We start from the raw sequence: 13,638 nt of genomic DNA on the forward strand, positions 1-13,638 counted from the left end.
GTTCGGAAGGCAGAGCCACCACCAGCAGCAGCGCAGAAGTAAGGGTGGCATGGTATGGTATTGCCACCCTTACTTCTGTGCTGCTACCTGCAGAGCTGGGTCCTCAGTCAGCAGCCACCACTCTCTGGCCACCCAGCTCTGAAGGCAGCAGCGCAGAGGTAAAGATGGCACGGTATGGTATTGCTACCCTTACTTCTGCTCTGCGGCTGGCGGGGCGCTGCCTTCAGAGCTGGGCGCCTGGCTAACAGCCGCCGCTCTCCGGCTACCTGGCTCTGAAGGCAGCGCAGAAGTAAGGGTGGCAATACCATGACCTCCCCCCCCCCACCGAAAATAACCTTGTAACCTACCTGCAACTCCCTTTTGGGTCAGGACCCCCAATTTGAGAAACTCTGGTCTCCCCCATGAAATCTGTGTAGTATAGGGGAAAAGCACACAAAAGACCAGATTTCAACGCGGTAGACCAGATTTCACAGTTCATGACGTGTTTTTTCATGGCTGTGAATTTGGTAGGGCCCTAATCATAAAGAGACAGGTCTCCTCTTTCCCTCAGCTAAGGTCCCTTGCACCTTTCTTTCTCTAAAGCCCTCTGCCTTTTCAGCATAAAAATGGGGACAGGTTGCTGCTCTGTTTGCTCAGTAGTAGCTAAAGTTTAGGACTTTCAACTGGGTTGGCTCTTCATTAATAGAAAAATAGCAGTACAGAGACTCATGGTGTTTCCTTCTAGTGTTCAGCTAACTATTGTTATGGCAACAGGTGCTAATGTCACTGATGTAAAAGCATTCAGGATGAAAGTCTCCATAGAAAGAGTTAAAATGCAGCCTTTGCACCCAAAGAATTGTTAAGAGGACAGAGTGAGTTAAAATGGGCGGGCAGTTAAACCTTTTTGAGGTTCCTTTGTGTTACACTGTAGCTGCATTGCATGATCCTATGTTAGCAGTTTCCGTCTAAATGTTTTCCCAAGTATAAAGCCTGGGAACTGAGGGAGGAAAAAGGAAGTATGTGTTAGGCAGGGGAGATTCTAGGAGAGACCTAGGTACAAGACAGCTTTTGCTTGGTGACAGAATAATAGTGCTTTTACTGAGATTTCTGCAAGAGGGAGTTGCCTATGTGCAGTTGGTGACCCCACCGCTGTTCAAGGAAACAGAAATTGTGTACATTTTGTAAATTAATTACACCAAAAATACCCTGGTTTTGCATCACTGATTTCTTCTCCAACTAAGAAACTGACCTATAAGGTCCAAAAGTCTGCTACCAGTCAGCAAAGATGTAAGAAAATATTCACAAGTCCTGATTGCTTTGAACAAAAACGGGAAAGACAGCAGCAAAGTTTCACAGAGGCAGTTTCAGCTACAACACACAGTCTCCGGCCCTTTTAGCCACTAGTTTCTTTTCCTATAACCTTGTGACTGACTTCCAGTACCCGAACCATGGCCTAGAAACCCTTGAGCCCAAAACTATGCTTTCTTCAACCACACAAACTCTTTTGTACTGAGTACTGAGTGAGGGTTAGGCCAGGAATGACTGGAAGTTTAATTAGCCATTGTCCAGCAATGCAGCAACACAAAAGAACTCTTCAACCAACTTTTGTCACATTTTTCCTTTTCCCTCACTTTCTCCTTTGCACTTTCCCCCTCTTTTTCTCTATCCCTAACCTTCAGTCCTGCAGTACTCCTTCCATCAGTCTTTCTAGTGTTTCCCCTCCTACTCTCTTCTTGCCACACACATTCTTTCTTATTCATCCTTAGTCCTTCATCTGGCTATGTTAAATGTATAATGAAAATATTCAGTGTGTTCAGATTTGCCATGGAATTATTCGACTAAGAATAATAATTAGGAGCATCCTAAAAGTATTTCTAACTTGTAGATTAAAAATGAGTTTCTCCCAGTCACATGAATACCTTGACATCTCTGCGTACAAAAATGTGGTCAAAGAAACTGTCTAAAAAGCTTTAGGTAATTTGAAGCTAAGAAGGGACTGAAGATCTCCAAAGAAATAAAAAACACTAGAAGACTTCAGGTTGCAATGGAGAAAAGGTTGAACAGGATGGGACTGTGCTATTTTTTCAGTCTTGGCTCACAATCCTTTGTCAATAGTGGCATTGGAGTCAATGGTAATATTGCCAGAATAAGGTTGCAAGATTGGCCGAGTGGCTTTATGTGTTAGAAAAAAACCCTGCAGACTGAAAAGTACAAATATGTAATAGAACAGATCTATTACTCTAATTCAAAAGGTTCTTGAGAAAACTGTTTTGTTGTATATTTCAGTGTTGTGTCCAGAAGCCTCGAGTTGACTACCTACATCTATGTGTGGGATAACTACAGGCTCTTTGAACTGCGGTGGGACTCACCATGGACCTGGTATATGACATTCCTAGGAGTAGACTTTGTATACTACTGGTTCCATCGCCTGGCCCATGGTAGGACTTAAACAGATTTTTCATTATATTTGCGTGTATGCATATTCCATTTATGTATTCTCAAGGGTCCACTAAGATTCACTTGAACTTTGAGTGGGAGAAACCGATTTTATAGTTTTTTTTTATAATATGGATGTGAATGTAGTAAAATGCAAGACCTAGAATTTTAAAAATATTGCTCCTCTGCTCATAGAATACCACAGAAGGAAAAATTTGGGAGGAAATGTAGGTGGGACATGAATCCTACATGTATTGCTCTAATTTGTGCTTCCGGGATTACTTTAATATTCTGAATGCAGTGGTATAATGAGTTGACTATAAAAGTGTATCCGCATACTTCATTATAATTTGTTATTACAGTAATTCCCACATCAGGACCAGATTCCTTGCGTTAATCACTGTATAGTAAATACAGAATCTTTGCTTACAATACACACTTTCAAAAAGGGAGGGGAATGAGAAACAACATATAAACAAAGTACTGGTAGGCACATAGCTTGTTAGTTTAATCTTTTAAAAAACATGTTCAGTTTGTACTTAGTTTTTAGGAAAGGGCAAAGGTAAAAATATTTTATGCCCAATTTTTAAAAATGTTTTGTTTATATTAAACTCTTAAATATATAGTTATTTTAATTTAACCCTTGCCTATTTCTATTTTTTTAAAATGTATACTTAAAAGAGATTCTCTCTCTGTCTTATAAAAGAGAAAAAGGTAAGGTTTAAAAAGGATAAAGCTATTTTTTACTCTCATGATAGGGGCCATATTAATACTTAGGAATATTGGATAGATAGGTATTTCTGTGCATATTTTTTATGGAAATGTAGTACTTATGGACTTACCTATCTATCCAGCTATCTACTTATATGACTCTCCAATTACCACAGTGTTTTTGTTCTGACCTTTTCTGTTTCTACATTTGAAAATGTGTTAGAGAAATCCTAACATATGGTCTGATCCAAATCCCACTGAAGTCAAAGGAGAAGCGGTCTATTGTCTAAAGGACTTTGGACTGTGGTCTGTAAGGCACAGCCCCCTCGGTTCATAAAAGCATTGATGCATCTGGTGTTAGTTTTCTAGAATGCAGGGAAAGCATTAGCTGGTGAAAATAGATCAGTGGAAAATATGGAAGAAGGTAGGAAATTAGGAAATTTGCATGGCTGAACTGAGGGGGAGTGAAGAATGGTCTGCGATCAGGATTTAGCACAATGCTGGGTGGGTGCTTAATTAGGAAGGGAAGAAGATAATCAGACAGACAACAGTGATATGGGGAGGAACTCAGGAGTTCATTGGGGAGAGAAGTAAGTGAGGAAGTGGATGGGAGTTGGAACAATGCTAGGGGAAGGAAGAATTTGCTTCTTTGTGAGTAGCTAAGTTTGGTGTGTGGGAAACTGGGAATATGTGTCACAAAAAATGACATCAACAGTACTTGGAGAATTAGATCATAGTGCTGAAGACTGGAAAAACTCAAAGGACACTCCCATTTCTTTTTAAATAAAATTTCTATTTAGTGAAAAGTATTACTAGAAAAATCATATAAATGGATCTGAATTTCCTCCCATTGAAGTTGGTAGCAAAACTCCCATTGACAGAAAAGAGGGAAGGATCAGCCCCTAAATCTCTATGAACACATTTCGTTAATTTCTTTTTGAGAGTAGCTCTGAAGGTCATCCAGCTTCTCTGTTTATGCAGAGAGGGAGAAAGGTGTTGTGTTAATAACCTGCTTGTAATTCCACATTTTTAGGATTTGTCTGTACAGCCCCACAGTTAAGTCTATGGGGTATCGCAGAGTGCACTACGTGTTACACGGTAACTCTCCCGTGTGGACACTGTGGGCACAAACTAAAAGGTACCTAGTTCATATTAATGTAGTCCAGCTTGAAAGAAGACTACATTAATGTGAACTAGGTACCTTTTTAGTTTTCACCAGCAACATGTGCATGGGGGAGTTATACCACAGCACACCATTGCATGCTGCAATTCAGACCCCCACAATCCAAACTGCAGGGCTATGTAGACGTAGCCACAAAATGGATCACACTTGTAATTAAAATGTAAAATTCCAGTTCATACATAATAGTCCGTAAATGTAGTTCAGAAAGTTGTTCTGTTGCAAAACACTGGTCTAGTCCAAACATTGTTGGTGTCATAGAACCATGCTATATAAGTAAGTTCATTATCCTTGAAGGTATCGTAAACTTGCACAATATCAGTTCGGTGCTCCAAATCACGTAACTGACACCACATTCTTATAGAAACCCACTTTACATATAGACAATGGATTAAACAACACTCTGCTCTTTTGTCGAAGAGTGTTGAAAAAATTCAATATCATAATGGCAAGATTGCTAAACAATATATTACTTCAGAACTGGCTAAGCAAAATCTAATGAAAGAGGCACTTTTTAAAAATAAAGAAGAAACCCTTCTGGAAAAACACTCACCACCTTGATATATTTGGGCGCTGAAGTGTAATCGTGAGTTCAAAAGCTCTTTTTGCTTGTAATAGAACTTCAGTCAGAGCCCCCGTGGAATTCAGGAATGGGCCCCACAATGGCGATAACAGTTGTAGGAACTGTATACCCAAGTAAATGCAAAGTGTATGAATTTTAAAAGATATGAATGATGGCACTAAAGGACTATGACTTTCCTACATTTGAAAGTTGTTTCATTATTGATGTTTAAGATAAGACAGTTGCACCTAGAATTATGATTTAAATTCATTCTGTTAGGATTCAGACTATTTGGGGAAAGAATCCAAACAATTAGAAATTCAGATATTTCTCTTGTAAAAAAAACCAAAAACCCAGCCTTTGAAATAAAATCAAGCTTTGACTTAGTGTTTGAGAAGCTGTTTTCCTCTTTCCTATGTGTGTGTAATAGCCATTATCACAGACTGAATTTACAAGTGTACTGCAAGGACAGGATGCGTTTCTTTGATGTGATCTTACTTTTCAAAGGATGGTGTTACTCTCAGTGTCCTTGTGTGTATGTGTTTCATTGTTTGCAATACTCGCTAAGGAGCTTGAAAATAATCTTTTTTACTACTTAATTGACCTCTTCTGGGGCCTGATTCAAAGTCCACTGAAGTCAATGGGAATAATTTCTGAACTGTGGATTTTTTTTGTTTTTTGTTTTTAATGGATTTAATTTTACCTGTTTTGTTTGTGGAATAACCTCACTATGGCCTAGAAACCAGGTTTGCTAGGTTTTCTGCTTCAGTTTTCAGAGGAGGATAGGTGTGGGATTGTATTACTAGATATTTTTAATCCAGGTACAATCCCGACCAAATTATACACTTTTAAGGTGGTTCAAATATGGATCTGACTTACTAGTCTGATTTACTAATATGCTGGATGATTCTGACACTTGGAGCGGTTTCTGATCTCAAAGCCTGGAACAGGGACCTTAATGTTTCTTTCAAACTTAAATTGTAAATTGAACTTTGAAAGCCTTCTGCTTTTGATTTTACCTTTCCAAGTAAAGGACCCAGGGCCAGAGGGAGTGTTCTGTGAGGAATTCTATGCAGGGATTCCCCAAAATTGTCTGGTCATAAAGTGGTGGAGGTTTGTCCTTCTCCTACCTCTTCAGAAAAGGACATCAGGCCTACCCCACACCTTGAGCTTTCCCCAAGTATCTGTGGGAGGGCCAGAGACACCACAAAAGCTTTGGTTCTCAGACGGCATGCTGCTTCTGCTCTCTGGGGGATAAGACTCTCTGGCAGCATGTCTCCCTAGGACATCATACTAACATGGACTTTATACTGGCCAGGGAGCACCCCATGGATCCCAAGAGAGATGGTGGTTATATGGAAAGGGTAGTACAGCCTGCTGTAGTATTAACTTTTCTGGTTTAGTTCCACAGGGCTGGAGAAAGGATGATGTGCATTCCCCATGGCCCTGGCTTGTCCATTTAGCCCACAATTTTCACCCAGTCCCCCAACAAGGATGTTTGGTCATGTGGAGAGGACTTGACTGGGGAGGGCGAAGGGATAGTGCTGATGTAGCCTTTTTTGAAAAAGAGGAGTAACCCATGTGTGGATTGAAGGAGGTGGTATGCCACAATCTGTCCCAGAGAGAGAATTGGGGATTCTGAATGTACAACAATGAAAGCTGGACCAGTGCCCTAGTCAACAGAGGATACCAAGTCTAGTACTAAGTTCATTAAAGGATATTTTCTTTTTTGCATCAGTGAGGACTGCAAGTTTTTGATAGAAAAGTGTAACACTTATCAGAATGTGTTTGCCACCTCTATTGCTTTGGAATTTATTGTCAAATTTTATGGCTCTTATTTATCTAACCCTTTCTTGCCTTTATGCGCTGCCTCTTATCTGTGGCTTCTCACATTCTCTGAAGTCAGCACAATGTGAATGGCTTGTGAGGTAAGACCTGATATAAAGGTTAATGGAATATTGGAAGAACTGTAAATTTAAAGGATTCATTGTGATTTGTGAGACTGTTAATTTGAGAAACAGCAATGTAAAGTGGTGTGTGACTTTTGTGATTGGAAATGTGGTCAGAAAAAAGAAGATTCCTCTCGAGATCCAAAAACATTCCAACTTTCTTGTACATAGCAGTAGCTCCAGATTTTAAACATTGTCTGTTTTTTATATGATAAAATGAAGCTGACCACATGAATGAACACCAGTATAATGATGTTGAGTTTAGGAGTGATATTTGAGATAATGCAGATTGAGAAAGGTGTGATCTTAGCCAAAGAAAAATAGAAAACATGGTGACGTGTAAAGCATCTGGGTAATATTCGGCTCTCATTCTTCTGGGCACAGTGGGAACTTCTTCTGATTGCAATGGGAATTGATCCCCAATGATAAAGGGAACTATATGTGCATTTTAGCAATTCTTTACCTTTTCATAAACAAGATTTAATCTCCCCCCATAGACAGATGTGAATTTCAAGGCACATGTACTTAAAATATTTTAACTATTAAAGAAAGGATCATGTTGAATGTTAACAGGCCAAAATATTACCCTCCCACACGTACATACAGACAAATAAAATATTTTTTAATTTAAAAATGTTAATCTGAAAATTGTCAGCATTCCAACCCAAAGGGTAGAACTGTAATGCTATGTACTTGCAGTTATAATGTTTGTCGAATTGATTTCATTGTGCTGAGACATCCAGAAAGGGAGTGATTACATAAAAAGATAGAGTCCAGCTTGTTTTGTTTGTAGCTTGTTACTGTTCTTCCTAGTATATGCCTGTTGCTTAAAAAGGACGGTGGCTCCCTATATTGTGTCAGTAACGGAGTTAAAGTCTCTGCTCCGAGAGTGGTTGACTCACCTAAGATGCTGAGTTTGTTGTGATAGACAAAGATATCACTATCCACTACTTTTTCCTAACATGATAGTGTGAGCGGAATGGTGCCCCTGCGAAAGTTATTGCCCATCCCTGATCTATAACAACTTCTTCTGATGTGCTTATAACTATCTATAACAGATACTACTCGGGTGACACATGCTTATAATATCTATTCATTATTTATTAACATTTTATAAACCACTTATACATGAAAATTTAATACAAAATGTGACCTAGATTTCCTCCTATTCCTCTCCTCGATGGCTAACCTGCCTCCTCTGCTCTGCCCACTTCATCAGCTATCTTTCCCTGCATCACAGGGTGTGCTGCCTACTATGGAGCGGTGAGAAAGAACACATTTGGGTAAAAACATGCCCTGGCTAATGTGCTGCTCTCTCTCCAAAATGTACCTAGCTTTAGCAAAGTATTTAATTAGCTTCCACAAACTTCTTTTCCTTGCCTGATCTCAGCCCAAGAAGCCCTGGAATGTGATTCCTTCTGAGGACATGCTCAATTGAGAGGTAATGACATTGACTTGTTGTGCAACAGAATGTAGTAAGAAGAGCGTGGAAGGGATTTTATTAATACTACTGAGGTGCTTGTGAATGATTTTGTGGCTATAGATACTGGTGACGTCTTTCTCTGAAATTGGCGTGAAAGTCGCTAGATTTGTTACTGGTCACTTTGACACTTATTTTCTCACGAGGGAAACCAAAAAGTCACTAAATCTAGTGACAAAGTTGCTAAGTTGGCAACGCTGGAAGGGAGTCGTTGAAACGCTATTTCGCAAGAGTCCTGCCCAAAAATAAGGTTGACGGGGTCCAGTTTTTGACTGGAAAGTCCAGTTGAAGTGGGACTGGTACAGTGTCTGGTCAGATGTACTGACCTGACACCAAAAGTCTGGTTACCACGATTGGAGGGAAACTCCGGGTCATCAACCTGTGCTAGACCCTGCTGAGCCAGGACCGCATCTTATCTGCATCTCATGGGCAGGCAGGCAGGCTCTGTGTCAGGGGCTGCAGCTCCCATCCCAGCCCTGAGGGAGAGGGAGCTCAGCTTGGTGTGGGGGAAGGGTGGAGAGGATGGAACGATGAGGAAATGGGAAGGGGAGAGCAATGAGAAATGAGGGCAGGTCCTCGAGGGAAGAAGCGGGACGGGGCGGGGCCTCAGGAGAAGAGGTGGGGCAGGGCGAGGTTTCAGTGCTCCTGCTTTAGTGTCCAGTTTTCAGAAATTAGAAAGTTGGCAACCTTGCCCACAAAACTCCTGATTGTGGGGAAACATCCAGCAACACTGATTGGCTGGGAAGCTCTGTTTAAACCAGAAAGGCACAAGAAATTGTCCAAGTAACTAGAGGAAACCCTAGCTGGCTACTACAATTATGGACCCTACCTACTTACCTGACTGCTGAGCCCTGCCTTCCTGCCTGTTCCTGCTTCCCTGTCTGTTCCCAGTTCCTGCTTTTCTGCTGCACTCCAGGTCCCTGCTCCTATGCCCTATCCCTGCCTCTGTTTCCAGCTCTCACCTCCGGCTTGGCACCTGACTGTCTCCAGCTCCAGCCTTTGACTTGGTACCTGATGCGGTCTTCTGACTCTAACCATTAGTCCTATCTGCCCACGCCCAGGTCTTTCTAGTTAATTACATATTTCAAATGACTACTGACTTATAAAAATCTTAAACTTTAGCTAGTGCTGCCCTTTAGTTTGCCTGGGAATTTAATGCTTGTAGCTATTGAGCTATTAATGTACGTAAGCAAGAATCTGAGTTATTCTGGATTTGAGAGTTATGCTTTTTACAATTTTGAGTTTTTGTTTTTTTGTTTTTTGCTTGTATCAGGTTTTTAAAAATGAATCCATTACATTATATAAGTCTGTAAATGTTATCCAGCTGGGATATCATGCCCACAGCATTCTTTCAAACAGGCAATACCAGAAAATTCAACCGGAGAGTTTGTATTTTGGAATTTCAGCTAATTACCCAGTTGAAGGTATCACAGCTACATTGCTCTTCTCTCTTCCTTTTCTGTCTGTCTGTATCTTTGTTTGTATATTTCTGCAAAAGTGTGCGGGAAAAGATTGGTATATGGAAACCAAAGTGGGGGTGTGTGTAAAGCCTTGATTTCCTTGATCCCGTTTAAACCTATGTTTAAGCTGTGTTGCTTATTTCAATTTAGGATATTTCATCTCTATATATTTACCTAAAATTGAATTGCCCAATAATACCTGTCCATTGAACAAACAAAATGTTCAAGTCACAGGATTCCAAGCCTTATTTTAAATAAATGTACTTTTCAAGATAGATCTGAAAGGCCTGGGAGTGTGAAATGGCATAGTTAGTTGCAGTGCCAGCTTTACTATACCAGCCTCTCTCCTGACCTAGAAGCATGCTTGAGACAGCTAGATGTTGAGAGAGCTGCATGCTGATTTCATGCTTTACCTTTCTGTTGAAACTTCCGACAAGGTTGCGAAGTGTAGTGGTGGTTTTGCGATGTGGAAATTTGCTTTTGAATAATTAGACTGAGAAGAAACCCATTCCACATAAACTACTGAACAGCAATGGTAGCAATCTCTGATTTATACAACTCTCAAGTAGGACTGGTGACCTAGAGAAGTGAAAGAGTCTGTCTTTATCACAGCTGATGGCCCTTTGAGGCAACCAGGCGTCACCCACGCTTTCTGTAATGATAAAGAAGTAAATGCTGTTCTTTTCCTTTTGCACTAGCAAAAATGCCTGCTCTTTATTTATTGCTCTGTTTCTCTGTCTATATAGTTGCAGCAGCAACAGTTTGCATGGAAATACACAGTAATGAAGCCTTATCTTGGTTAGCCCCTCTGCTTTATGGCAGCAGTTAGCGAACATGGTATGATGATAAACCCTGCTTTTGCACTTTTGAAATTTCTATAGAAGTGCTTTACAAACATTGCTGAATTTAGCCTCACAGCATTCTTGTGAGATAGGTAGGAATGTATTAATAATCCTCATTTACAGATTGGATGTGTATTGCCTCTTTTACATCATTCTCAAAGGTTCTGGGGGCGGGGTAGAGTCATGGACTCTGGTGTGGAGTTGGGCTGTTGTAGAAGGCTCAAAATTCCTCCCTCAGGAAGGCTCTTAGGGCTCTTCTACACTGGCACGGTACAGCGCTGCAAGTTTCTCGCTCAGGGGTGTGAAACCCGCAAACACCACCAACCCCTCCCCCCCCCCCCCCGAGCGCAGCAAGCTTCAGCGCTGTAAAGTACCAGCGTAGGCAGTGCACCAGTGCTGGAAGCCGCGCTCCCAGTGCTGGTAGCTACACCCCTCATGGAGGTGGTTTTTTTTAGAGCTCTGGGCTCTGCCGCAACTACACAAGCCATGTTAGAGCGTTGCCACAGCTGTAGACTAGCCCTTACGCTGTCTCTTATTTTGTGTTGCATAATACAAGTAGAAGTTCTATCTTTGCAGTACCAGGGCCAAGGATTTATCCATAAATTAGAAATTTCCTTATGTTTAATGCCTGTGAGCAAATATGAAAAACTAGAAACAAAATTGGGCATATCATTGTGTTCCTTTCCTTCAGCTACTCTGAAAACGTGAATCTGAAATTACTGTGATTTCAGATAGTTTTTCAGTGTCTCTAGATATTTATAGAATTGGAAGGTACTAGGACTTTTTTTGGTATGAAAATTGTTTGAATAACTGAAATTTTTTCAAGAGGCTGTACAAACCCAAATCACATTAGAATTACCTAACACATGATTTGGCCTGGCTGTGGCTAGAACCTCACGCTAATAACTGACTTGTCTACATTACAGTTATAAATATAAAGGACAATAGTAATAATAAAACCTTAATGAGTGCCTTTGTAAATATAAAAAGTGTGGGTTTGTTACTATGAATAAATATCCTAGAATGAGCTTTGTGAATGAATACAAGCACAGTTTGTTTTATTTTAAAATGGCAAGCACTTCCTTTCAGCATATTTACTCAGATTTTTAGAAGCTAGGTGACTGTGAAGGTTTCATTCTTTGATAAAATTCTAGTGAGACCATCGGCACTTAGAATCTTTTGTTATGCATTTTAAGATTAATTAAATTTAATGACAATTAATATTTAAAATGTGTATGGAGGAAAGAAAATATTGCTGCTTCTTGGCCAGGTTTTTTGCATGTATGTTTCCTCCAATGCATCTTTATTGCCTTAATTACAAGTATTTAAAGCTGCCAAAAATGCTTTTTGAGCACAGGAAAGGCAGTCTTTTCCCCAGGACACTCTGTATAAACTGAGAGTATATTGTTGGAAGATATAACCTGAAAAAAATGACTAAACCAGATTTTTTCCTTTCTTCTGTATGTTTAATAGCTAGGAATATGATTAGACTTGTTTTGATGTCACTTTTACAGTCTGTTTTTTCAATCCCAGTCCAACTACACAGGAAATTTAAGTAATCTGTATTAATTCTCAATTACATTTGAGGGTCAATAATTCATCAAGGCAACTGTTGAATGGTTTAAAAGTGAAATTGTTTGTTTAGCCTTTATAATCAAATCACATGCTTAAAACATAACAGAACACGGGCAGGTTATTATGAAAAGATATTCATGATGCAAACTCTCATATGCAGTAATACAAAGCTATATTAGGAGATCAGCATGTGAAACTTCAGGTGAATTGGCTTGTCTTTAGTGAAGTTAGTTTAAAAAAACCAAAACTTGAAATTGGAAGATGGCTTAAATTTTGACTATGAAATAATTGACTGGCACTCTTCTCTAGTTAATGTACTTTTTAAAATAAGAACACAATGAAAACAATGCTTAGTTCTTATGTAGCCCTTCTCATCATTAGGTCTCAAAGTGCTTTACAAAGGAAGTCAGTGTCATTATCCCCATTTTACAGATGGGGAAACTGATGCATGAGGAGGTGAAGTGATTTGCCCAAAACCAGTGGCAAACCTGGGAATAGAACCCATATTTCCTGACTCCCAGTTTAGGTAGGCCACACTGTCTTCTCCCTAATTTTATCAATTAAAAACTAATCTAGATTGCAACATGTGGTGTGGAACCAAGTTAATGTTTTTATGGTGATTTTAGTATTTGAATTTCTTGTTTTGCATGTTTAAAATCTTAATATTTCATTAATGTAGGATTTCCTCATAATATATTAATAAAGTACATAAATTAGTTTTTATTGTTGTCTAGGAGCTGAGGAGTTTATTCTTGAATTTACTGTCTATATCTATTTTTAATCCGTAATGTTTTTTTTAAAAGTCTATTTTAGGATCTAGCAACATTTGCCATATATTAGAAATACAATCACATAATAAATACAATCACATATGTATGCACTCTGTGGCTGCAGAAGTACATATTCACAGACTGAAAACCACAGTCAAAGGATTCCAGACTGCTTATTTTTATACTTACTGGTATCCCAGGGAAAAAGGTAAAGATCAGTTTATAAAACCTGGACAAAAGAAGGATGTAACTTTTTCTGTTCTCCCTTGGGATGAATCTCAGCTGAAATAACTGACAGTTTTTGGACTTGCAGAAGGAAATGATGAGGTAAGATAAATATCCAGATGTTTGCTGGCCAGATGTATAAGCTTACATTTTGGAAGACATGAATGCTATACCTGTGTCTTTTGAGAGGAAGTTGTAAATAGTAAACATACAAACTCTTTATCTTTGCAGTTCTGAAAAATTTTGAGTTTCAAAGTAAAACTTCAAGTTATATCTTTTTGTTTTACTTACCAAATAGCTTAATGAGAAGAGATCTTATAACCAGCTTCAAATGTAAATCTGTACAGTATAAGAGTTATTATTTTTTTTTTTAAATAATCATTACGTCTGTAAGGCTAATTTGACACCCTTGGTTCATTGTTTTTAATATAGGGAAGATCTAGTTTACAAAAGTGTCTTCGTTTTCCAT

The 13,638-nt window shown here is 39.3% G+C and overlaps 1 protein-coding gene across 2 annotated transcripts in view; it reads left to right on the forward strand.

The window, feature by feature from the left end:
- AGMO (alkylglycerol monooxygenase) overlaps window positions 1–13,638 on the forward strand; it is a 270,823-nt gene that overhangs the window by 22,438 nt on the left and 234,747 nt on the right. For both annotated transcript variants that reach the window (XM_073333806.1, XM_073333805.1), the window contains exon 3: window positions 2,266–2,417. In XM_073333806.1, the coding sequence (XP_073189907.1) occupies window positions 2,266–2,417 (152 nt within the window). The remainder of the gene's footprint in view (window positions 1–2,265; window positions 2,418–13,638) is intronic.

The sequence above is a fragment of the Lepidochelys kempii genome, chromosome 2, assembly GCF_965140265.1.
Source record: "Lepidochelys kempii isolate rLepKem1 chromosome 2, rLepKem1.hap2, whole genome shotgun sequence".
Classification (NCBI taxonomy): Eukaryota; Metazoa; Chordata; order Testudines; family Cheloniidae; genus Lepidochelys; species Lepidochelys kempii.